The sequence below is a fragment of the Pelodiscus sinensis genome, chromosome 5 (assembly GCF_049634645.1).
Source record: "Pelodiscus sinensis isolate JC-2024 chromosome 5, ASM4963464v1, whole genome shotgun sequence".
Lineage (NCBI taxonomy): Eukaryota > Metazoa > Chordata > Testudines > Trionychidae > Pelodiscus > Pelodiscus sinensis.
This window is the reverse complement of record NC_134715.1, coordinates 133250249-133276923: the sequence shown is the minus strand read 5'-3', so window position 1 is coordinate 133276923 and position 26675 is coordinate 133250249. Positions and strand designations below refer to the sequence as shown.

Genomic DNA, 26675 nt, shown 5'->3' with positions numbered 1-26675 from the left:
TACATTCATGGAGGTTAGGTCCATCAATACTTATTAGCCAGGATGGGCAGGGATGGTGTCCCTAGCCTCTGTTTGTCAGCAGCTGGAAATGGGTGACGGGATAGATCATGTGATGATTCCCTATTCTGTTCACTCCTTCTGGGGCATCTGGCATTGGCCACTGTCAGAAGACAGGACATTGGACTAGATGGACCATTGGTCTGACTCAGTGTGGCCGTTCTTATGTTCAGAATAAGATGTCCTTAAAGTTAGCATGGATAAATGAAAGTTTAAGTATAGTCCATTTTGGTCAGCCTAGAGAACATGTTGTTGTGAGCTTCATTTTCAGGATTGGTCTCTTATCTTTTTTGAATTCCTTATCAGTTCCTAAGTGAGAGAGCGCTCCAAACCTCTTTTAGAAGCCAACTTTTAAATCCCCACTTTGTATCTCTGTCCTTGTTTTTGAGCTGGGATTTCTGCTCCGCTTCCCTGTTGAAAGGTGGTGAAAATCCATGGTCTTTGGCTCTTCCATTTTCTCTCCAGCCATCTTGTTGATGTAGGTTCTTTAATGGCTCTTCATTCCACCCAGGATGGGAGATGATCCCCACAAACCTATGTCGCTTACTCAACCTTCAGAACAAACTTAATCCTACCTGCTCCTCCTCTTCTCCCCTCCCCCCACCCAGGAAAGGGGAAACTGAGGTACACGCAGAATTCAGAAAATATTAGATAATTCCCATTTCATCACAGTAATCTACTAAATCCTGTGCAGCTGTCATAATCGTGACTTCATATGGAAAGCTGACAACTCCTTTGAGCATCCTAATCATAGTTGGATCCACCTTCCCTTCTTTAGCAAATGTTAAGCTCCCTATTTGTTTTATATTAATCTTTGAACAAGAGGAACCCTTTATTTTGCTTTATTATAGGCAAACTTCTAAAATAATTTCCTATGTCAAAGAGCTCTTGTCAGTCTTTAGGCATAAACCTTGAGAAGGAGAAAATTTGGTTTAAACTGGTTGGAACTCAGACTTCAGGTTAAGTTCACATTTAACTGTTGAAGGAGACTGAATCAAAGACTAAAGTACCAGAAGACAAACTTATTTGTCCAAGAAATAAAATCCCTGTCTAGCCAAGGTTAAGGTGACAGGCTCTAAGTGTGTTTTTCTTTTTCTAAAGGAGTGAGTCTTTCTTTCTTTCTTTGGTATACAAGGCCACATTATAAAAAGTTAAAATTGTGAAAATATGAGCAGTTAAAGGAGGAAGGAGGTTTTTTTTGGAGCACTGTTGTAGAAGTCACATTGAGGTTTACTGAATATTTCTAAGTTGGATCTGATAATTTGAACTCTTGAGTAAAAGAATATATGTGTTTTTGTTTTTTTTCTTTTCAGGTATGACAGAATTTTCACAGTAATTTTTCTGCATTTGCCCGTTCAATTCAACATTTTGAATTTCCATCTTTATGCTTTTCTTGTAGGTAAATACAGAAACTTTATATAATCAGTTTGTGCATCTTGGTAACTTACCAGATGAAGGATACACAGAACTTGAAGTAGTTTGTGTGGGACTTCGATTTGGTAAAGTGGATCACTATGTCGTGTTGAAGAATAAAAAGAAGGTAAGTATATTTTAATCTTGGTGTGTGAGGCCCTTCGTATAAAAAATATATGATCGGATCTGATGACCTCTCAGTAGCAACATATCTGCTATTCAAGAGATTGAAGGTTAAAAGTTGGGTCCTTGATTCTGCCCATTGCTATTAGGAACCAGTGCATCTTGTGTCATGGACAAAGGGAGTGCTGCATTATTGCTAACCACTCAGGGTACATCAGGAATAGTTTCAGATGGAATTGAATTGTCAAGAAAGACAGGCACTAAATATGTACTTTTGAAGATGGGAAATTGAAGTACAACTGGTAGAAACAAAAACTTCCCATTCCAAAGGAAAATTTCAGAATTTTGGAACAACTTTTCTTCTGTTTCAGAACTAAAGGTGGATTTATTGGAATCTTCCACAATTAAAATTCTGAAGACTTGTTCAGACTCACTTTGATTTTTCTGAACAAAAACTTGTAAAATATAAAAATCAAAATATTTTATTTTGTGTATTGTATTTGTATATATAATTTTACATTTTAACTTTTAAATTTATTAAAACAATTATTGCTCTAATCAGTAGTGTGAAACATCTTTTAAGTCTTTTTGGTTTAATTACGGTTGACAGGTGATTAATCATGCAATTGAAAAATAGCATTAACAATTGTGCTGTTAAACAATAATAGAATATGGTGTATTGAAATATTTTGGATGTTTTCTGCATTTTCAGACATCGATTTCAATCACAACACAGTACAAAATGTACAATGCTCATTTTATATTTTTTTACAAATATGTGCACTGTAAAAACCAAAAGAAATAGTATTTTTAAATTCACCTCTTACAAGGGCTGTAGTGCAGCATGGGGGGGGGGCAGAGAGGCAGGTGGGAGCTGGTGCTTGAAGGGAGTCAGTTTAAAAGCTGTCTCTCCATGAGCACCTGATCCTGTGGAGTCCTGCCCCGCCCTGGTGCTATTGCCTCTGATAAAGAAGCAACAGCATAGGGGGTGGGAGCTGGTATACATGGGATTCGAGCTTTCAAGGTGGCTCCCTGTGTGTACTGGCTCAGTTCCTGCAAAGCTCCTCTCCCCCTTCCACTGCCTCTGTATCCGAGGCGGGAGCTGGCTGCATGGAGCTGCCTGCCCCTTCTCCCCCTGCTGCCTCTTTGTTAGAGACAGTGTGGGGGGGCGGGGTAGGGGAGGGATAGGTGGGAGCCAGTGCTCATGGGGTGCCAACTCTAAAGCTGGCACTGGATCCCTCCTGCCCCCCACGTGTAAACTTGTAATCGCTGCAAAATCCAGCAGTTACACATTTACACAAATTCACATTAGTTAACATCCTGAGGGCCCTAACACAACTACAACAACACTGCATATATGAAGAATACCTGTGGTTGTTCCCATGGTTTGGACAAAGCGAATGTAAAATTATGGATGAGGAGTAAATGGATCATCCGGGTTTGACAATGTCTTTGGGGTAGATATTGGAAGGGTATCCATTGTTGTGTAAATATCTGAAGCCTGAAGTAATGCTGTCCTTTGGAGGAATGGTCTTAAAGCACTGGATTCATTATTACAACTGCTTTGTAACCCACTTTTTTGTCCCATGTTTGCAGAGGTGTTAATGATCCATTTCACCTTGAATGGTCTTTTAGAATGTGTTGGCTACTTTGCTGAGCAGTTTGTTCCATGTTGTAGTTAGCTGTGATACTGAGTAGCTTTCTCACATCTAAAGAGGTGTGTGTAGCTCAAAAGCTTCTCTTTCATCAACAGAGGTTGCTCTAATGAAAGATATTACACCCCTCCTGCCCCCAACCTTGTGGTTTTACGGTAATTTAAGTTGAAAGAGGAACTAAGCCAGATGCAATAGCTATATCTCTTCAGTAAACTTGTGTTGGTGCTCTCAACTAAGGAAAGCAAACCTAAGCAGTAGTTATTACTTAGCACTGTAGTGTCTTTATTTATTTATTAATTAGGTTTTCAAATAGAAAAAAAATAAATCTTTGTGCCCATTTTTTACATTTTTAAAGGCAATTCTTCAGCTAGATAGTCCTGACTCAGCTAAATCAATGTGCTGCTTCCTAAAACAGTACCCATACAACATGGGTGAAAATACACTGACTTGTATGCTGTCACCAAGGATTGAACCTGCAGAGGTAAGGCAGTTCTATTTTTGGTAAGGCAACTTTTTTTTGTTTGTTTTTGCTGAACACAAATGCTTTTGTAGTCATGAACCTCATGTACATTGAGACTCAAACCAAAGTTTGAGTGCCTACTAGAGAAGTATTTCAACAACCTATGCCAGAGCCCACCCCACCACCTTACCTTCAGGGTGTGCCTTATCCCTCCTCTCCCTGAGTGGGCGGGACTTGAGCCCACCACCCTGCCCTCCCCAGGCGAGCGCCCTATCCCCTAGGCCACGCCAGAACCCGCCCCGCCACCTCAACTTCAGGGTGCCCTTTATCCCTTCCACCGGAGCAGCCTGTATATTGGCAATCCCTCCGCTCCCAGTGTGTGGGGGGGATGGGGACTTGTGCACCCTAAAATAGCATATTGAGATCACAGCATTGCTGCTTAATTTGCTCATGTATTTTCTTGTAATATCTTTTAAAGTTAATTTTGTGAGTGTTTATGGAATCTCTTCCTCCTATTTAAAAGCAGTTTCTATCAACGGGTTAAAAGGAGCATTAATAGAAAAATGGTTAGCAGCACCTTTTTCTTGTGGTTTTGAAAGTATTTAAGCCTCCTTTTCTCTCCCTCTCCCACAACCTCTCCCCCCCCCCCAAAACCAGTTGTTTGTGCATCAGTTTGTGGGCTAGAGCAGCCACTTGTAAGTTACTTTATTTTACTAATGTTGGAGTATTGAACAGATACCAATTTATCTTTTGCAAGAGAAAATTCCTGAATGTGATTGAAAGTCCTACAAAGTACAGCTCATGTGAAAACGTGGCAGTTTAGGAGAGAGGAGGATCAGTTTAGAATCAAATCTTCCCCACTCTCTCCACTGCACACTTCCTGCTGCCCTTCTCCACACTGTCTCCATAAGATGATTTTTTTGGTCCTCACATTTACCCCTCTCTCCATTCCTCCTACCCTCACCTCACATTTAACATTTATCTCCCTCACTGTTGGGAGTTCAGACATGACTGTGACAATGTATTAGGCTACCTGGCCAATCAGAATGAGGCTTTGGACAATCCAGGTGAATAGCCAGATTCTAAGTATTTTGGAAAAAAATGTTGAGCTCCTTGGTACTTTGGGCCATAGATATGGTCCCAACAGACGCTTCTGGCCAAAAGAGTCAGATCCAAACTGAGGAAGCTCCACCCCATGTACATAGGCCTCCTACGCCATCAAAAAGTGTGCCTCTTATCTTCATGTCTGACTCATGAGCAGGAATAACTAAAGCAAAAAATCTTCTACCTGGGCCTCCTTACTAACATAACAGCACATAGAAGTATACAAGCAGTTTGCCTTCTAAAATCCCTGAGAAAAGGGATTCTTGTTCAGATAGGCCAAGTCTCTGTGCCCAGGACTTTAGGACTTGGGTCCTCCTAAGATTCCTGGCTGTGATCAGATGGTGCACAGGTACAAGGCTCATTCAGTACCACCCCCCACGTTGCCATTGACACCGACCACTGTACTAACTAAGACAAAGCCGCAGAGCAGGCCCATAAGGAACCACTGATTACTGAAAGTTCCTTTTCAATGATCCTGGTGGTCCAAGGTAATGGGATGCAGCCTTCTAAGGCTCTAGTATCTTATATCGCTTCAGACGCTATTCGCATTCTCCTTGTTACTTGGACCAGTCCTTTCTAGAGAGAGTCTAATACCAGTAGAAGTCATGGACTCAGGGAGAAGCTTGTCTTCTTACTCATTCTCTAGCTGTGGCTTCTCAGCACTGGTACTGACAGCACTGCCACTAGAACTGGACCCAACCTTCTCACCACCTGGTGTGTTGGGTGTACCAATGAAACGGTCTGCTCCACTGAAGGAGTTCAGCCAGAGGATCTGGAGTCTCCTTGTACCAGATTTGTCTTCTCAAGCAGAGACTCTCTCCTTGGAACTGATGATACCCAATGCCATCACCACCTACTTACAACCTCCGACTGGCCTTACTGGGATCTGTATATACGGGTCCCAGAGGCAGTGATATCCAAAAGAGGGAATCTTGAACCCTTCCCTTTCTAGAGCCTCCTGAGCTTATGGAAGATGAGCTGGATTTGTTGGTGCCACGTATACTAGTAAGCGTATCATCTTCCTTGCCCAGCATGGTGGTTGCTCCAGCCTCAGTGTTTCCTCTGGGCAGCCACAGGCCATTCAAAGAGCTACTTCTGAGAGCGGCAGAACAGCTCAAAATTATCTTCTAGGTGGTCTAGGACATGCAACACAAGCTCCTAGTCATTCTCTAGTCTATGGAATCTAGGCAAGTAGCACTAACACTGACAAGGCCATACTAGGACCAGCAAAAACTGGTACAGCATATACCAGCTACCTGAGTTCATACCTCCAACAGGGCAGAAAAACTGATTTTTTTTCGTGGCTCGGGGTGCGGAGTTCTTATTCTCTCGCCTGTCCTGAATGCCTGCACTACCCAAGGAGCCACAGAAAGTCCCAGACAATAGCACCCAAGAGTCACTGTTTCATATAAGGTGCCACAGGACTCCTCGCCGCTGTTTCATAAAAGAAGCCAAACATTTGGGCCTTGTAAGGAGACAGTTGTTTATTTCCACCAGCCTGCAATTTAGAATTTCTGACTTCTAGGCCCTCCTGATCAATTTTTTAAAGCTATTCTAAGTTCCTGGGCTTTTATTCCCTGGTACGTTGAATTGCTGCATCAAGGACCAGATTATCCTCTTGGCAGTTTCAGAGGGGTAGCCATGTTAGTCTGTAATTGAACATTTTTTAAAAAAACAGTGAATTGTCCTGCAGCTTCAGAGACTAACAGAAATGTAGTGTATTGCTTAGGAGCTCAGAATTTCCTAGCAGCCAGCTGTAGCAGGCACATAACCATTTCATAACCACTTGGGGTCAGTGGCAAAGTGATGGATAGAGCCTTCACTCCGTGGGGAACCCCTGCCCAGATCCTAGTTGCCTTCCAAACAAACAGGAAGCGCAAGTACGTGCTGTACCAGTGGTGCTCAAGCCCAGTTCTCCAGAGCAGAGATGCTTTCCTGTTCCCCATGACAAGCCATTGATTGATACCTTCACTTCTGTCCTGCTTCACCAAACATTGTGGAAAATTCAAAAGGGCAAAGCACAGGTCATTCTCATTGTGCCCAGATCGCCCAGGCAGTTCTGATTTCCATGTCTCCTGCATGTATCGGACTGGTTGCCCACCAGTAGTCATCTTTTGCAGACCTCTGGAATCAAGAAAATGGTTGGGGCAAACACACCAGTCTGGAAGCTCTTCATCTTGCAGGTTGATATTTGGATGGGTGTGTCAGAACTAGAGTACTCCTTTTCCAAAATGGTGAGAGCCATTTTTACTGATAGCGGAACAGACTCGACTTTGTTACATATCTGGGTAGAAGGTTTGGGGGTTTTGTTGTTTTTGTTTTAAATCTGGGGCAAACGCTTGGGTATCTCTTGACCTGTAAGAATTTTCTCAGATGCACAGAGTGCGTTTGTACCCATAGTGGACTACAGATAGGGACTGCATATCTCAGAGAACTTCAGTTATGAGGGGTAAATAATTTCCTTATATTGTATCTTCTGCTTGATTTGGGGACTGGTTTAGATGGCACCAGAAGTAGCTTCTATCCCTATCTTGTATGACACTGATTCTATTGTAACGAAAAGGGGAACTGAGTTAGCACCATTTCTGAGGAGTATATACAGTGGGTTTTTTTTATGAACAGACTTCACAGCACTTTAGAACATTTTAAGGATTATCTAAATGCTAGAAATAAACTTGCCATTGGCAGTGAAAAATGAATACTGTACATTAACAAATGATATGAAGGGAATTCCTTTCAAAGAGATGCTGTAAGATGCAAGTGGGCTTTCTGTAACCATTGACCATATCTTATTTAGCAATAGACAGCATGGCTTTGTTACCGTACATGTGTAACCAGATTAGCGCTCGGTGCAAACAAAGACCCGCTTTCAGCCCTTTGTACTTCCAAAGCAGTATTATTTCCTGCTCTGTGTTTTGGATGATACAAGGGAAAAAATTAGCATATAGCAGCAACAGTCTCCAGCAACATGACATCATCATCATAACTAAGCCTACATGTTTGACACAGTGATAAAAATGTCTAGAATCTAGCAAGGTCCTGATGGTATTTCACCATTTGGTGGCTGTTGTAGTAATATGAAAGCTATTTTTTCTAATGTATACACACCAATATGTGTACTGTCCATATGAAGGTGGCATATCAGTGTGGACATAGAAGATGTGGTAATAATACTATCCTAGCCTTATGGAAACAGCATGCAGCTAGCAGCAACTGTACTTAAATGTCTGAGGCAGGGCTGCAGCCCGCCAAGCCACCGGATCCGGCCTGTGCACCACTCTGTCGGGACCATCGTGGGGCACGCACCTGCTGCGGTTTAAAGCACAGTCCATGTGGCTCTTTGCTCTGCGGGGAGGGGGAGGCTTTGTGTGATCTCCAGGTGCCTAGCCCAATTCTCAGCTTTTATTGGCTGGAGTTGAGAGATTGGCCTGGGGGATGGGAGCAGCACAAGCCACTTTTCCCTTCCTGGAGCTGAGAGCCAGATGGAAGGAGCAAGCTCATTTAAAGCGATTTGGGGCTGTAGCAGGCAAGGAGCCCAGCCTGCCCTGGGGGTGCTGCAGGGCTTCTGGCTTAGGTAACTGCCTCCAAGTCAGAATCTGCCTCTGGCACCCCTGCCCCTCCTGCACCCCACTGCCCCAGGTCACAACTCCCTCCCAGACCTCACACCGTCTTCTGCATCCTAGCACTAATTATTGCCCACCCCTGGTTTGAGGGGTAGCTGTGTTGGTCTGTAACTTAAAAAAAAAAAAAAGGGTAGTCCTGTAGCACCTGAGGGTATGTCTACACTTGCACCCTAGTTCGGACAAGGGATGCAAAGGCAGGCATTAGAAATTGCTAATGAAGCGGGGATTTAAATATCCCACGCTTCATTAGCAAGAACTCGCCGGCACACTAGTTCGAATCACAGCTGACTCGGAAGTGCTCACCGGGATGCGTTAATTCGAACCAAACCCCTTGGTTCGAACCAAGGCATTTGTTTCGAACTAATGTGTCCCGGTGGGCACTTTCACTTTCGAGTCAGCTGTGATTCGAACTAGCGCGCCAGTGAGATCTTGCTAATGAAGTGTGGGATATTTAAATCCCCGCTTCATTAGCAATTTCTAATGCCTGCCTTTGCATCCCTTGTCCGAGCTAGGGGTGCAAGTGTAGACATACCCTGAGAGACTAACAAATATATAGTATCATGAGCTTTTGTGGGCAGATGAGGAAGTAGGTTTTGCTCACAAAAGGTTATGGGTTCTGTATATATTTTTGTTAGTCTCTCAGGTGCTACAGGACTACTTGTTTTTCTATACTTTTATGAACATTCGCGTTAAAACCCATTTGATATAAAAAAACCTTCCTTACTTGTGATTCTAATAATACCTAAAATGTTAAGACTTTTAGTTCAGTAGTTTAACTGTTTCCTCTTGTTTACAGCTTTCACAGTTTCTGTTGATATTTTTAAAACATTTAGAAACATTTCTGTTAGGTGTTGTAAAAGTGTCTTTTTTTACATAATCTAAATTTGGTTTTATATTGGTGCTAATCTATGTGGATAGGGCCTTAATTTTCACTCCATGGTCAAATCAGCACTTTGTAGTGTACTTTCCAGTGCTTTTGAGTTTTTATACATAGCTGGGTAGGAGAGGGAAGTGCCAGTAGTGATCACCAGAGTAGGAGAAGATGAGTTCCTCTTTGTTCCTTGCAACTTCCCATCCCAGTTACCTCTGTGTACATCACTCTTTTTTGAGTTTTACAATGGTGACCAATCTTGTTACCCAGATTCTGCAGAGCTCACGAATGCCACCTCTCAGCTCTATTTCCCCATATGTATTTTTTTCTAAACAACCTCCCATTATCTTTTTCATTTATTCTAAGGAAACAGAAATAAAAAAAAATAGAAAATTGTTTATGTTGAAGTATGAGCCAGTGGCAGTGGATACAAACTGGCTTTCTGCGCTCTTTATAATGAAAGTATGTTGGTGTATAGATAGCAGAGAAGTGATAATATTGAAATAATATGATCTGAACACGGGTCCCAGAGCAGTTTTTGTCATGGGAGTATACCTGCAGTTCTTTGTAAAGGTGATATTCTTTAATGTACTATAGTGTACGCTGTATTTCTACTTTGCACCAAAGCATAGCCCTACCTCTTTCAAAGTTCCTGTCATTCCATAAAGGTTGTTGGAACTTTACTTCCAATTATAGCGGCTGGAAAACTTGGATTGTTCAATGGCTTGTTTTCAGACGTCTTAGCCCTTAAATGTTAACAAGTGAGTTTAATTTATAAAGCAAATAAAATGGTTTGATTATTCTATAAAAAACAGGTGTTACATCAGTATATTTTGGAGGGCAGAGTCAAACCTTTAGCTTAGTACAGCTGTGACATTTGTTGAATTTGGAACCTACTTTAATGTATGTCCTCTTATCTGTCTCTGCTAGACAACAATAGTTGTATCAGAGCAATACATCTTTTACATTGTTGGGGATTCTGAAGGCCGGGAAGAATGTTTTAAACTTCCCACCTCCAAACATAACTAAATGCTAAATCTATTCAAAATCATCACAGTTAAAAAGAGCCATAAGACATCAGACTAAAACACATAGGTTGCATCTGCACTGGCATGATTTTGCGGAAATACTTTTAATGGAAACGTTTTTCCGTTAAAAGTATTTCTGCAAAAGAGTGTCTAGATTGGCACGGATGCTTTTGCGCAAAAGCATCTGTGTCCAGCATAGACGCGATTTTGCGCAAGAAAGCGCTGATGGCCATTTTAGCCATCGGGTTTTCTTGCGCAAAAAATTAAGGTGCCTGTCTACACTGGCCCTCTTGCGCAAGTATTCTTGTGCAAGAGGGCTTATCCCTGAGTGGGAGCGTGAAAGTATTTGCGCAAGAAGCACTGATTTTGTACATTACAAAGTCAGTGCTCTTGCGCAAATTCAAGCGGCCAGTGTAGACAGCTGGCAAGTTTTTGCACAAAAGTGACTGCTTTTGCGCAAAATCTTGCCAGTCTAGACACACCCATGATGTGTTCTGTAATGAGAAGACCTTTTAGAATGAATTATTTTATTCCCTGTATTTCATATTTCAAGTGTAAGTTATGAATGGACTCTTTGTTACTTTTAACTGGATGTATTGACCATATATACTCTTTTGTGCTGCCATTTCTCAATTTCATAGATGTTTAATGCTTGGTGGTTTTATATTATAGGCTGAAGTTATGAAAAAAGAGCTGAAAATCCAAGAAACAAGTAAAGGAAGGTATGCCTTTCAAATATTTAAATTTTTGTATTCACTGTTCAAAAAGTGGCCTTCTGTGATGTATTTAGTCTACTACTTATTTCTTTCAAAAGTTATGTATACATGGCAAAAAACTGCAATCGGATCATTTAGAGATGTGCTAACTGTTACCTACTGCCACTTCCTTTTCAGTTCTTTGTCCTGTGTATCAAAATACATTTACTTTCTTTACTTGCATAGAGATGTTTGTAAAATGTGAGTTTGCTTGAGAGTCTGGGGTCTCAATAAGCGTGAAGAAATCCTGGCCCTATTAAAGTCAATAGTTTTGTCATTAACTTAAACTGGTCCAGAATTTCACCCATGTGCTTAAGTTATGGTGGAAGAACATGTTGCTGAAAAAGCTCTAATTGTATTTGGTTATACCTATATTTGGTCTTTCAGTGTTGTCATTTATCAAGGCATAAGATCTGCTAGGTCTCTTTCCAGATGCTAAAACAAATTAGAGGAGGATTTTACTTCAGTGGTTCAGTTTTCTAAACTTCATACTTGTCTGATATAGGCCGCTGACTAGATAATGGAAAACTGTTTTAGAGACTTTAACATCAGAATCCAGAAAAGGGAAATTCTTACTTTGTAATTCTTAGTGGAAATTTTGTTTTAAATGCACCTTGTATGCCCGAATGATTGTAAAATATCTAATTATGGAATAACTATTCATTGCTTCTAGAATAAAAAACAATGTTTTGCATATACTTTTAATCTGAAATGACAGAATATTACACCAAGTACTTCCTTTAGGTGGGAAAAGGGTAATTTTTGTCTTTAAGCTGTTTATTGTGACTCAGATCCACTTTCCATATTAGTGTGTGTGTATGTGTGTGTGTGAGAGAGAGATTTATTAGTAGTGGTCTAAAAACTATAATGTGCACTATTATTCTGTACCATAATAGTGTTTTTATAAAACGTTTTACGTAATGTGTCACACAACTAATAATGATGTAGTATTTTCAAAACATGGTTTCTTCCTCCTTTGTGCTCTTAATGATTATCTCATGGTTTACATGTCGTTTTTGAAAATAATATCAAGCTTTGAATGTAAAACAAAAATGTTAAGACAATCGTAAACTCATGAGTGGTGTTCAGAGCACATAGGAAATCAGAAGCATATGATCTACTTCTGGACTAATGGTTCTGAATTACACAAATACATATGTTCAGGTAACCTTACTGATTCCAGATTGATGGGTTCTAGATAAAGCTGCCTTACCAATTTAGCACAATACAAATGCATCTTATCCACATGAGTTGCAGATACTACACAAAGTAGTACTGTGGCTGGTGAACAAATGGACAAAATAAAGTTTTGATTATCAACTTCACCCTATATAGATTCCCTTTCAGCCTAGGAGGCACCTGTCTCCATGTTGGAGTGATCCTAATGTTCAGCTTTGTAAGCCTTTCTCACCAGGCCTGTTATCCTTTGAGATGTAATCACTATATAAGAAGCTGAAAATAAGATCATAATATGAGAAGAATACTGTTTTACAGTCATGCTTTCCTCCCTCCCCCGTGGAATTTTACTGGGGAGAGGAATGGGATGGGCTAACTTGGGCAGATAAGAAGGGACTGGTATTCCTGATTCCTGTGAATGGTCAAGATAATCTTAAAGAAGTCTTGGAATGTTTTTTAACATTTGATCATTATCCAGCATGAAGAAATGGTGTGAAGCCATTCACCTGACCTTCTGGCGGGGTGGTAAGCCACTGGTGTGGATAACCTGACTGTTTCTAATAATGAAGGTGGTGGTTTCCTTCAGCAAATGTAGTCAAGACTTTTCCTCTTCCAGGTTAAGATTCCGGAAGAATTGAAGATCAACCTGAAGTCTCTCTCTTAATCTGACATTAAAATGGAAAATGATGGATTTGCCTCTATCACCTTGCATCCCTTATGGCACAGGCCTGCCCTTTTTTGGGTTGCTGGAGCTGACCTTTTCTTTGATCCCATTGCTATCTTCAGTGGATAGCTCTGACGGGATGGGTGTTCACCCAAATGAAGATGCAAGACTGGAGCAGCAGATATTTGTGGGTTTTACCCTTTATGCAAATAGCCTTCTGGTAGAGCAATATACCACTTCTTTCCCAAAGCAGAGCAGGACTTCCAAGTCCTTGCAGCCAGTATTTGCAGCCATCTTGATATTTGTGCCTGCCTCTCTCATCATTGACCTTACATTCTGGGCAAGGAAGCAGAACTATGTATCAGCCATTGCTATGAAAATCCAGTTTGACTGTCAGATTAATGCACTTGATGTTTTTTGGATACCACTGAGGAACTTCTCTCTTCGAGAGAGGTCTCACAGTTCTGAAGATTCAGACTGATCTCAGTAGTTTTCTGCAGCTGCGGTGTGTGTGCACTTGCTGCATTCACAGCGAGCAGTTGAAGATGCTAATAATGTATGTTCTTGCATTATTTGCTGCTATTTAGTAAGCTTGTTGTTTTTTCCATTCCTGGGAGAAACTGTGGAGAGATTCTCCACACTTGCAAATGCTGAGCTGCGTGCAGTTTGGCAGAGGAGATGGAGTTTCTTTGATCACAATCTCCATGCTTCCTAAATAGAGCTAGTCTTTCAGGACTGCCTTGTTTGGTGATGCTCTGTCAAGTTCTCCTGATGAGTTTTACTATCTACAAACACTAGGCAAATGGTGTGGGGGCTATTATATGCTTGAATTGAAGGGAAATGTATTTGAAATGGATCTCGCTTTTGGAATATATAGGAGTCTTTAGTATTCAGAGACCTGTCTTTCCAAGGTTGTTAAATACCAGAGTGTCTTTGTTGTCATGACTGATCGTGTTTTAATGTTTGTGACATGAGAAGCAGATTAGTTTTGTTTGGCCAAAAACTAATTGGAACACTGTCCTCCCAACCACTGATATTTGGACGTGACTGTCTTAAAATGATTAAATTCTAATCACATTTTTGAAAGGAGAGTTTTATTTGAATGGGCAAGTGAGACAGGGTTTCTAACTCTTTTATGAGGTCTCCAGTATCTGTGAAGGCATGGGAGGAAACTCCCACAATTTCATGCAGAAGCTGTTCAGAAACGCGCAGGATCCATTCCTCCGAGATTTTTCCTGCTGTACATTGGAATGTTATGAGCCTGCCACCTTTCGGGGGAAGACTGCAGCAGATCTCCTGTCGCAGATGGAAGCTGCTCGACTGTTGCTGCAAGTGTTTTTCCAATTCTCTGATGCATAAATGTAACATAGGTTACAACTGCTTAATTTATAGTGGTATTTGACCTTCTGCAAAAGAGCTAGCCCCACTCTCCCTTCCTCTCTTTAGTATATGTGGCAGATGAAGATGATGGTGCGAGGTGCACAGTAAGCTTTCAAAGCACATTAAAGTGTGCATCTTGATGTGCTAAGGTGATGGAGACTTACTCCTGATTTTTTTTTTTTAAAGCTACTGTTGTCTTAATGTAGCCTTGCTTATCTTACCACATCACAGCTGGGCCTTCAGTGATCGATTCCATTTGAGTCAGCTTTGGACTTTCTTGATGTCAGCATGCCAGAAGCATTAACAGAATGGCATCCCTTAATGAAGTTTCATAGAGTTGTGCAAACTTTTGTATATACTTTGGATCTGAGAGACCACAGTAGAGATTCCACATCTTGATGCATATCCACTTATTAACCAGTTTTCTGTTTATCTTCTCTGGACTTGTCTTACATACATTTTATCACCTAACTAGAACATCGGAATTGATTGATTTATTAGCACTTTGCCATCTAGTTTTACATAATCTCAGGATGCCCACTTTCAGGACTTACGAAAAAGGTGGTTTAGACCTCTCCGGCTTCAGAGGTTTACAAGAATGTCTGTAGACAATGCTTTCTTTCAGAGAAAAATAATGTACTTGCCTGTAACTGACATTCTCTGAAAAGTGCTATCCTTTACCTTTGTCATCCTGGGCTTTTTTATCTTAGGAGCTGACAGTAAGCTTAAACAGATAAGATACAACATTGCAGAAAGGAGGCCTTGCCTGTGTGTGGCCTTTTCCACAATTTATAGCCAAGATCATTTCAGTTGAAAAGGAATCATATATCATTTATGAGTAGGATAGATATTGTAGAGGATATTCTCTTCAAACATCACTCTTGGAGAGCTGAGCAATTTGCCACTTTTAGTCTAATTTTATATAGAAAAACTGATGGTTACATTTTCTGTGTGTATGTACACACAGTCTGTTCCACATCAGGAGATCCAAATTTAAGCTTGCTTGTCAGCTCTGAGGTCACAGAACACGTCTGCAGTGTATAGTACCTTCAGAGAAATCGAACTACAAGTAAGTAATGTAATTTGAATTATAAGAGGTCTTCAGTAGTGGCGTGGATTACACACAAATTGTAAGCTAATCAGATATTTGCCTCAATATTCTAACCATTTTAACGCTGATAGGCTAGATTTCCCAATGCTAAGCCACTAATGCATCAGGAAATCCCAACCATTGGCGTCAAGAGGTTACTGATAACTGTGGAATTCTCAACATAGTTTGATTTCTTTTGTTTTTTTTAAATACATTTAGCTCTGACTTGAAAAAAAACCCAGAGGGATCAGGAGTGGTGCAAACAGCAGCTGCTAATCCTCCAGTAGAACCTAGTGTGGCAAAGGAAGAAATCATTTCCAACTCTGTCAAAGCCGAGACTTCAGCAGTGCAGATAGAAGCCTCTGAGTTGGATCCTGAAAGAACGGTATGTGATTCTACTACAAAACCGTTGGAAGTTGAAACCTCCAAGGGGGAATCTGAAGTTGCAATTACTGGCTCTGCTACCAAACCAGATGATGACGAATTACCCCAAGTTAAATCAGAAGAGATTCATCGGAAGGAAGAGGTAGTTAAAGATAACTCTGAAATAGAATTATTGGCATCTGCTCTCCCAACTGTAGAAGAGAAAGAAACTAAAGTGAAACTTGAAGAATTATCTGCTCCTGCCAGTGGATCATCGGAAGAGTTATCCATTGTGGGCAAGCTAGAAGATGTGCAATCAGACTCTGCTGTGAAACCTGCAAGAGTGGAAACAGCAGAGGCTGTTTCTGAAGCAGTGCCATCTGATTCTGCTGCAGCTTCTGTGGAAATGCTGTCAGCTGATGACCTACAACCAAGCAACCAATTGGATATTTCTGTAAAAAATGCTGTTAGTGATGCAGTGGAAACGAAACTTGAAATACCTGTGGCCAATGTCGTGGTGTCCTTAGAGAAGCCAGAAAAGCCAGTGGCCAAAGTTGGGGCAGCCCTGGAGAAGAAATTGGAAAAGTCCGTGGCTAAGATAGGGACAGCCATAGAGAAGAAACTGGAGAAGCCTGTCGCCAGCATTGGGATGGACAGAGAGAAGAAATCTGAAAAGCCGGTGGCCAACGTTGGGACAGATGTAGAGAAGAAACCTGAAAAATCTGTGGCCGACATTGGAACAGACATAGAGAATACTGAAAAAAAAGTGCTAAATGAAAAGAATGAGAAAACGTCAATCAAGGTTCATCAAAATAAAGGACCAGGACAAGTTAAAATAGATGAAACTAGCAAAGCAAGTACATCAGCTGCAACATTTGTGTCCATCAAGGAACCTACGTCTGTTAGTAAAACAATCTTAAAGGCTGTGGTGTCCATCCCTGATATATCAAAGTCAAGAGTTATGATGCGGAGAAATGAGACTTCTCTAATTAAAACAGAGGAGCAGAAAGCTTCCTCAAAACCTGAAACCAGAAGCCGATCTGCTACTGAGAAGAAACTTTCATCGAAAGAAGTGGGGCAGCTGAGAGCTACTGGCAGCAGATCAAGTCTGCCAGATAGCACCAAATCTAAACTGGACATGAGTCCTGTTGTTGTAAAGGGAGGAAGTGGGAGGAGTCCATCTCAGCAAGACAAGGACTCAAGAGTGGAATCTAGGGGTAGTTCAAAGCAGTCTCAAGAGAGAGAGAGTAGATCATCCAGCATGAAGAAAGACGACAACAGCAATAAGGTGAGAAGGGAAGAAAGGCTGGTTCAATGTGACTGACCAGTAACTAACTCTGATGTTTCTCCCAGATGTTGAATATGAGACAGATTATATCCCCCTTCCCCTTTTCTGTAAACTGTTGCAGTGATTTGGGCCAACAGAGAAGTTGGAGTAGCAGGATGGCAAGCCACCTGTTGTGTTCAACTCAAGTATGTAACTGGTTTGAAAATGTTACTTGGATAAAATTGCGGGAAGATAACTTCTGTAAGCAGGTCTGTACTGAGTGTCATAACTTTATGTTCTTGGTATAGTTCTGAATTGAAAAGAAGTTTTCTCTCCTTTTGTGAGCTGATGCTTCCTTTGTCAAGTCCTAGCTTACCCTGCACAGGCTCGGGTGGCTGAAAGGTGAACAGATAGCTGAACAAGACATTACTGATGACTTGATACTAGAGACTATATGCCTGGACTTAGAGTTGGTGGTTGGCTTAGTTCTGTACTTGCCAGTCATCTAATCAAATGCCTCATCTGGACTATTTAAAGAGAACTTCATTAAGGGAAAAAGTTGTTTCTGACAAGTGATTGATTGGCTAACTTGTTTCATTAAATTTTTGTCTAATTTTGCAGGTTCCCGCTGGCCGAATTAGTAGGAATTCTAAAACTGGCTCTAGTGACAGTGTAAAACCAAAAGAGGTAAGGACCCAATACAATAACGATTTTAAGGCTAAACTTACTTCATCTCTTCAGAGCTCCTGCTTAGTGGGTTTTAATGGATTTTTCAGGATACAGTTTTTTATACTTTTTATTAGTTGTTTGTAAAGTGTGTCCATCTTGGGAAAAGAAAACCTTGGTTTCCTGTTTCATGAATATAAAAAGCTTAACTTGCTTTGAATATGGTAATGTTTAGGTCCCAGATTTTGCCTGCTTCAAAAAGGAGTCAAAATTTGCCTTAGTTCTTTTCCTTGCAATACTGGTGATGAGATATGGGATAAGAATGACAGAGACAATCGTCCCAGCTCCTCTCTCAAATAACTGGTGTGATGGGAGGTTTAAAACCAGCCATAATTACAGTGTCTCTCCCATAAAAAATAATTTGTGTTCTCTCTGCTGGAGAGAGAATATTTACATTCCTGTTGTACCATTGATTGAAATAAGGGGTTAGCAGGGATAGGCTTTTATAGTTTTTAAAACAAAATACAGGACTATGTAGCACTTTCTTGTTAGTCTTTAAAGTGCTACATAGTCCTGTATTTTGTTTCAGCTACACCAGACTAACACGGCTACATCTCTATCATAGTTTTTAAAGGCAGCTGAGTTGAAGAAGCCTAAATTTATGATTGTCCCTCTGTTTCATATTGTTTGGGAAAGGGGGAAGAGTTGGCAGGAAGGTGATGAGAGGGGAGAAGTCGCACTTGTTCAATACTAGGTGCTTCCCTTGCTTGTGGTAAAATAGATTTTGATTGACACTATTTCCAGAGCTGTGCTAAAATAATCACTAAGATTAATATAGATGCTGCAAATTGAAAAATACACCGTAGATGTGGAAAATCCAGTTACAAATTAGTGGCTGTTGATTTATACTTTTTAAAACCTTCCTACCGCTACGTTAAAAATTTAAATCCTTTAAATTAACAGCCTCAGCAGGGGTAGTTGTCAGACCCGATGCAAGTTGGGACTGAACTTGCCTGCCTGCCTGCTTGGCTCTGAAGCTTCTTTAAATGCAGAACCACTTATTGGTTAATCCTGTAAACACCAAATTTTAGTTGGCTACACAATTACCAAATTACCCGCTTCCTAACATCACTAGTTTTTAGTGCTTATTGCCTGCAAAATTTGAAACAATGAGCTACAATAATTACAAGTTCCAAAGAAGTCATGTAAGAAAGTGACAGTATTATCTTTTCCTTTCTTAAAATGACATGTGACATTACAGGTCGGTCAGTTCTTTGTGCTGGTAATGAGATTTTTGCCAGGTCTTCCAAAAAATAAGACATAATGGTCTTTTCATAGCTATGGTGTTTGATAGGGAAGAGATAGTCAAGTTGCTTTGGGCCTAACTTGTTCTATGAACAAGTTTTCAACTCTCCATGTGCAACTGTCAAAGTTAGCATAATGACAGCTTTGGCAGAATTCACCGATTTTCTTTTTTTGCTTATACAGCACATTTGATGCCAAATTTGGAGCCAGGAGGATGGAATCTTTTTTTACTTACATAACACTTTCAACATAACACTGTTGCCTTCTTGATTTCATTTTATCACTAGTGATAAAGTGCCTTCATATAAGGGCTCTTCTGAACTTACTAGGTTTGCAGTGAAAAAAGTTATGGATCAAAATAGACTTGAATCTCAAATAAGCAGTTTTCAGTTTCTTACTGCTGTGAAAATGGCGTAACCATTTTCGAGCAAACAGAATTCTAAATTAGCCCAAAATATCCACCATCTATTTACATCTTTTTAAAATCAGTAGAAAATAATTGTTTTATAAACCATTTAGTGAAAATCAAAACCCAACATCCTACCCCACCTTTTCAGAGCTGCATGTGCCATTAACTCACTGTTTCCTCCTTTTTCCACTCAAGGCATTCACAAACCTGAATCCTGTCATGTTTCCTATGAAAACAATTATCCCCAGCAAAGAATGGCTGTGGTTATTGATGGGAGAAATGACCAGTTGAGGGGGATACAGGGGGAAAAAAACCTCACCAGTTATATTGGTGTGTATGCTGGAGTTAGAGTAGATGTGTACCACACTTCAGATATCAAAACCTAAGAATATAAGAATGGAAGGAGAAAATGGGATATACAAGGTAAAAGGACTGAAGGAAAAAGACAAAACTAACAGAGTGGACAGTTTGAGGCCTACCTTACCTGTTACGTCAAATGTTGTTTCATTCATCCAAGTGCTGACATCATTTGAAGAGGTATTGGATTGCAGTTGTGTTCTTGCAAAGTCAGGGGGGAAAAGTTAAAATGTACACTAATTCTGTATATATTTAAAAAATCAAACGTATCCATGTATGATTTTTAGAAAATTTAAGGTTTCTGCATTCTTGTACCTCTTCAGAGTTGAAATGTCAGTGAAGAATAAACTTGCAATAAATTAAGCAAATTACTCTTCTTTACATGAATTCTTTTGTATATATTTCTATGGATAGGTATCCATTTACATAATGTTTTGTGCTACCTATACACAGCAAAATGCATTTGATTTCAGTGAGATTTGTCCATTAGCATATGGTACATCTTTGAGCTATTGAAATTGTCAATTTCATCCTACAGATACCTTTTACAAGCACTACATTCACTCATAAAAATAAAAATCAATTTTCATGCTCTGTGTTAAAATGTGGATGACAAACATAGTATTGCTGTACTTTGCTTACTAAATTCATAGTTTTACATTCCACAGGAAGAAGAGCTTTTCCCATTTAACTTGGATGAGTTTGTTACTGTGGATGAGGTGGTAGAAGAGACAGACTCTCCTGTTCCAGTCAGGCGAAATCCACCACGGGGAAAGAGAAAAGACTCTGCTAAAAACAGCTCTACCTTTGAGCCTGTTTCGAAGAGGAAGAAAGGTAAAAGCTGCATAGAACATGTTGCTGAGAGCGAATTATCCTTTGTCACTTTGGATGAGATTGGAGAAGAGGAGGAGGCGACTGCACTGGTGCTAGGAGACTCTAATTTAGAAGCAATAACAGACCCACAGGGTCTAGTTACCGTGGATGAAGTAAATGAAGAGGAGCTGATTGCAGAAGCAGTTAAAGACCCACAATCGCTTGTTACTCTAGATGAAATATCTGAGCAGGAAGACTTTTTTTCACATGATGAACTTAAAGATGTCTCCAGCTCAATTTATGAGGAGCAAGATCTCCTGAAAGCAGAACCCTTAGTAACTGTGGATGAAATAGGAGAAGTTGAAGAAATACCTTTAAATGAGCCTTCAGATTTGAATATTGAGGAGACCTTAAAACCTAAGGAAAGGGATGATAGAAGGTCTATTGAGGATCCTGGAGACTTTATTTCTTCTCAGCTGCCTGAAGACCCTAGTACTTTAGTGACAGTAGATGAAATACAGGAAGACGGTGATGATCAGCCTCTAGTAACGTTAGATGAAGTTACTGAAGATGACGAAGACTTTTTGGCCGATTTCAACCGTTTAAAAGAGGAATTGAACTTCGTCACGGTAGATGAAGTTGGGGAGGAGGATGAAGAGGAAGAAGAAAATACTTTCATAGTCACAAATCTGGAGGAGGAAGATATTGTTGCAATTGCAGGCCCAGAAGAAGAGGATATTGTTGCAGTTGCAGGACCAGAAGAAATGGAAATTCTGGCAGATACAGGGCCAGAAGAGGAGGAGGATATTGAAAACTCAAGATCAGAAGAAAAGAAGACTCTTGAAGCTAACACAAAGGAAGTAGAAAATGAGACTCTGGTAGCAGACACACAGGAGACAGATAGAGGGGCACTTGCCACTCATACAGAGAAGACAGAAACAACTGAAATTTTGAACAAAACAAGTGAAACAGAGATCAGAGGAGAAACTGAAATTGATCAGTCTGCAGGTAGGAACTGATACAGTTTACAGATGCATTTTAAAATATGTTCATAAAGAATATGAGGGACATGTAAAACTGTGGTCATAAGGCACTTACTAGTAGCCAGTATCTGTTTGGGCAGATAACTGGATATTGTATCAGTGAAAGGAAGAAACAAACTATCTAAAAGTGTAGATATTAAATATAATCTTTAATTACAGAGCTAAGCCTGAGAAAAGCACATGAAATGGAGACACAAACTAAGAACAAGCAGCAGCCTCCAGGTAGGAAGTAGAGCCAGAAATGGACAGAAGCATTTGTAATCAAGTTCAGACCAAAAAAAGGGCAAGAGCTGAGCAGGGAGATCTTTATAAAATGTAAATAAAGTTGCAAGGAAAATGAATGGTTCATACCAGTGCTAATGCATATTGTCAGTCAAGTACTGCTGCGTTTTCTCTCAAATCAGTGCTGATACATTTGATACTGATGCTTCATCTTGGATTTATTTTCTCCACTTCTGGCCTGAAGTTAGGATAGAAATATGGATGTCCAGAGCGGAAGGATCTATGGATTAAACCCTGATTGTACTTGGTCTATGTGCAGTTAATAGTCCTCTGGACATATACTTAGGCTGACCATCTGTCCTGGAAAATCCGTGACAGTCCCAATTTTTAATCTCCTATCTCAGTGTCCCTGTGAAGCATTGAAATGTCCCAAGACTCTACATGCAGCTGTGCATGGCTGTTTCCCTTCCCCCTCCCTCGCTAGGGGAATAGGAGTCATGGACACTTCCTGCTCAATAGGAGCAGCCAGAGGCAGTGCCTGTTGGGACCACCGGTAAACAAGTGATTTGCAAGGGGTTAGCACCAGGAAGCCAGGCACGGGGCTCAGCTGGGCTGCGGGGGAGGCACTGGGAACCCAGGCGCAGGGCTCAGTTGGGCAGTAAGGGTAGGTGCAAGGAACTGATGCGGGGCTCAGCTGGGAGACAGGGTGCCAGGAAGCCCAGTGGGGGGGGCGGAGGGGGGGGGGCGGCAGCAGGGAGCCTGAAATGACCTTCCCTGGTCTGGAAAAATCCCTTACCTGGGACTAGTCAGGTCCTGAGGGTGCCAGACCAGGGAGGTGTAATCCCTATCCCAAGTTCCTCCTGCACCTTCCCTCCTGGCCAGACACCCCTACCTCCACCCTGCTCCTGTATTCACCGTTGCTCCTGCATCCTCCCTCCTGACCACACACTGCACCCCTCCCTGCTCCTTCCCCATGGTCAGACACCTTACACCCTCCCCCGGCCAGACACCCTACTCCCAGACTGCTTCTGCACCTAACCTCCCTCCCAGATCCTGCTCCCCCATCCCTATCCCATTCACTGGGAACTCTGTCCCACACACTGAACCCCTCATTTTTGTCTTCACCTCTGAACCTAAGGGTGTCCATAACATTCACCAGAAAAACAAATCTGGCCTATGGGAAGCCCTGAACCTCAGTCGTCCTTCCCCTTGCCCTGTGGAGCACCTGAGGGGTGAGGTGTCTGAGTTGGGGGCCACCCAGTGAGATTTGGGGGTTTGGGGAGAAGTTTTTTTGTTTCTCACTTGCGTGGTCCCCACCTGATTTTTCTGTGGGTCAGTGGCCCTCAACCCAAAGAAGGTTGCCTACTTCTGCCATAAAGAAAACATTGAAAGCTTTCTTGTTGGACATAAATGAATATTTTACTTAGTTTATCAAACTTCATTTTAAATATCAGAGTTAAAACGCTTAATCTGTTTAATAATTTACCATTCTCACTAGCTGCAGCACTAGCAAAATGGTTCAGGCATGATTATGTAATTAATGGTGAGTTTCCATTTTCAATGGGGGCGGTCCAGGGAAAGATTTACAGTGAGCCAGAGAGGCCATGGGCCAAAAAATTCGAGAACCACTGAAACAGAGGCACCCCTGACCTCTTCCCCTCTCGAGAGACCACTGCAGGCTCCCTGCTGCCCCACAAGAGCCCACTGAGAGATTGGATCTGTTACCACAGCAGTGAAATCACCATGGCTACGACTGGACTATGGAGTTTTTCCATGGGACACATCTGCTCTTCCGACATCTTTTGCAAAAGAGCAATAAAACTCCGTCATCTAGGCATAGCCCATGTCATTCCAGTGTGGAAGATGGACAAACTCTTTGTGAGTCTTCCTCGTCCAAGCAGTTGATGATTTATACAGCGTGTTAAGATGCCATGTGAAACACTTGGCGTGTCCGCAGAGAGGCAGGATGTATCATCTCTCTACAGAAAGGGTTGTTATGACTTGTGTCTCTGGGTGTGCAAGCCCTTTGTGAGCTCTGTGGAGAGCTGAGATGTTTCGATTTCCAGTTTCAAGGGGTTTGTTATTTTGTCTTTGGGCTGCACATTGTCTAGCTGAATGGAGTTAGCTGTGACAATGCATGTGTGAGTTATTCTGACACACAAAGTGAAACCTTTGCTAAATACCCCATGTCCAGTGAGAGAAAGCGCTGCTGTCAGAAGAAGTAAATTCAAAGTCTCTCCGATTTTCTTCAAAGATCGCCTCTACCAGGCAGTGGGGCTTTTGCTGATTGGTCCCTTATATTTTTGAAGGATGACTAAATGTGAACTGGATCTTCTTGGGTAATATCAACAGATTGCTTTAGATCCAATCCCATCTTACAGTTTAAATGGTATCCGGTGCTTTGGAAGGAGGTTGGGACGTGGTCTCATTAGGGATGTAAAGGACTAGTTGGCTACCCGCTGGGGCTCTTGTACATTTCAAAGGCGGGACGCAGAAGTGCTTATTGACTAGTTAGGTAGTCAATGGAAATTCCATCCACTACTTGACTAGTAAATTAATCGCTAGTTAATGTCCCTAGGTCTCATTTGGCAATTATTAGGTATTTACATAATGTAGGCATTGTAATCATGGGATTGACATATACATTTCTCAGTAGCTTTACATGTAAAATAGCCCATATACTTCCATGGGAAATGTACTTTTCAAGCAGTGGTAGGGAGGGTTAGTGACATGGTCTTCTCTGCCCCATGATTGCCATGGGTAGTTCAGTATTGTCAATCTGGCTTGTAGAAACGGAACATGCTTGATAGTTTTACAGTAACCTCAAAAATGCAGTTGCAGTCCATCTCCTTAGGGATGTAAATTCCATTTGTCAATTCACCGGTTAATGTTAGGTCACAATGGGGCTGCTAATAGCTCTCAGCCCCCTCTAGAGCAGCCCCTGCCCACAGCAAGCTGGACTCCCTACGGCGAGAGGCTGCTCTGGACACTGGCTCAGTCCCTGCTTGAGGGGCCCTCGGGTTTCCCAGAGACAGGGGCTACCCCACCTCTGTTTGCAGTGGGCCCTCTGCAGCGCTGGAGCAGCCCCCTGCCCACAGCAGGTGGGGAGCTGCTCCAGCCCCCTCTGATAACCAGTTAATTGGAACCGATAAGCACCATTGGTTAAGAGGGCTAAGGAAGTTGTCCCATGAAATTGTGGGATAGTTCTGGATGACTCCCAGACCCTGGGTCAAATAGGGTTGCATCTACATTGCGAAGTAATAGGTCTCGGATCCTGGATCTCATCTTGAATTGAGATTGGACCCCTAGTACAGCAGTGTCATGGGACCCTAAGTCTGGGCCAATGCTATTACAGTATAGTTGCATTGGGGGGGTCCTATACTGCCCAGACCCATCCCTATTGATAGAGGATGATGGGAGGAGTTCTTAGAGGGGTGACATGACACCTTTCCAGGTATGTGTGTCTCTTGACCCTGGAAGTACTCTCCCCCCCCCCCCCCCCCCCCCCGGGGTGGGGTTTCCTGTGGTGGGTGGGCGGGACCTAAGGGGTCAGGAACATGGCTAATGTGTCCCTATTTTTGATTCAGAAAATATGGTCACCGTACATATACTGCTAATGGAGACAGAGCAGGTATGTGCATATGGGGAAAAATTGAAGAGGCCTCAAAACTTCATAATTACAATGGGGAACTTTTTAAGTTTTCAGTTAGTCTAATCAGTAAGCATCACTTAAGTGTCATTTTGGCTAGTCCAAAAGGAATAATTATATTTTTCACATCCTATGGGTTTTTGTAGCAGTCCCATAAGTCTGTACATGTCACACATGCAGAGAATGTTCTCTAAAGTCTGTTTTCTTTTAGACTCTGATTTCTATATACATCTAAAGTAAAGACTTATCTCAGATTTACATTTGTATGAAAACAATTTGTGTAATATCAGCAAAACGTGGGGAAAAATATTTCCTCTCATTTTCTGGGAGAACCACATTTCCAAAAGTTACTTGCACATATGAAAAGCTTTTTTAAAAAAATTGCTAACTGCTTAAAATTTTTACTTGTTATTTTAGAAGTATTGGTAAATGTGAAGAAATGCTTTCTGATGCATGATAAATGAATTAATTCTTTATGTATTTATGTAGTGAAAACCCCAGGCAAAAGAGGTAGACCTAGGAAAAGACCAGTTGTTCCACCACCTGAAACACCTGCTGAAACAGAGCAAGAAAAGTGTGACAAAGATACTAAGGAGGAAGCAGATAAAACAGAATTAGTGGAAGGCTCAACATCTGAATCCAACAAGGAGAAAATAGGAAAAGGTACCTTAACTACTCCAGAATCACATAGTTTGAGTGAAGACAGTCAGACTGCAACTGTTAAAGAACCAGATACAAAATCTGTATTACCTGCTCTAAATGCAAGTCTGCTGCCTGAGGTAGATGTAAAGCAAGAAGGCTGCTGTGAGATGCCTTCACAATCTTCTGAAAAAACTGTGAAAGGTAAGGTGCTGATCTAGAGATTTGCCATCTTGCTGCTACTTTTTTTTATTGGAATTTCATCCATTTTCATCCTAAAAGGAAGTTGCAGCTGTTTGCTTAATGGAAGATTTTAGTTGCTGCCTTGTTTTTTTTGTTTTTAATGTTGCCCTTTCAGGTTTTTTGGGATGGCTTAGGTGTATATGCATTACACAACAGGATAGAATTTCCATAGCTAGAATTCAAGAACAGTCCTTAGGATACTGATGTATAACGTTCCCAACTTGTTTTCCACAGACCCCACACTCCTAGGTACAATTTGCCTTCTAGTCTCTGGCCCAACGTTCAAATTGAACAAATTCG

The 26675-nt window shown here is 41.4% G+C and overlaps 1 protein-coding gene across 6 annotated transcripts in view; it reads left to right on the top strand.

The window, feature by feature from the left end:
- ZNF638 (zinc finger protein 638) overlaps window positions 1–26675 on the top strand; it is an 82262-nt gene that overhangs the window by 48543 nt on the left and 7044 nt on the right. For 4 of the 6 annotated variants that reach the window (XM_075931067.1, XM_075931064.1, XM_075931066.1 and 1 more), the window contains 8 exons: window positions 1457–1597; window positions 3604–3729; window positions 11007–11056; window positions 15619–17050; window positions 17651–17716; window positions 20435–21587; window positions 21782–21844; window positions 25983–26336. In XM_075931067.1, the coding sequence (XP_075787182.1) occupies window positions 1457–1597; window positions 3604–3729; window positions 11007–11056; window positions 15619–17050; window positions 17651–17716; window positions 20435–21587; window positions 21782–21844; window positions 25983–26336 (3385 nt within the window). The remainder of the gene's footprint in view (window positions 1–1456; window positions 1598–3603; window positions 3730–11006; window positions 11057–15618; window positions 17051–17650; window positions 17717–20434; window positions 21588–21781; window positions 21845–25982; window positions 26337–26675) is intronic. The other 2 variants (XM_075931068.1, XM_075931065.1) reach the window with 2 other exon arrangements.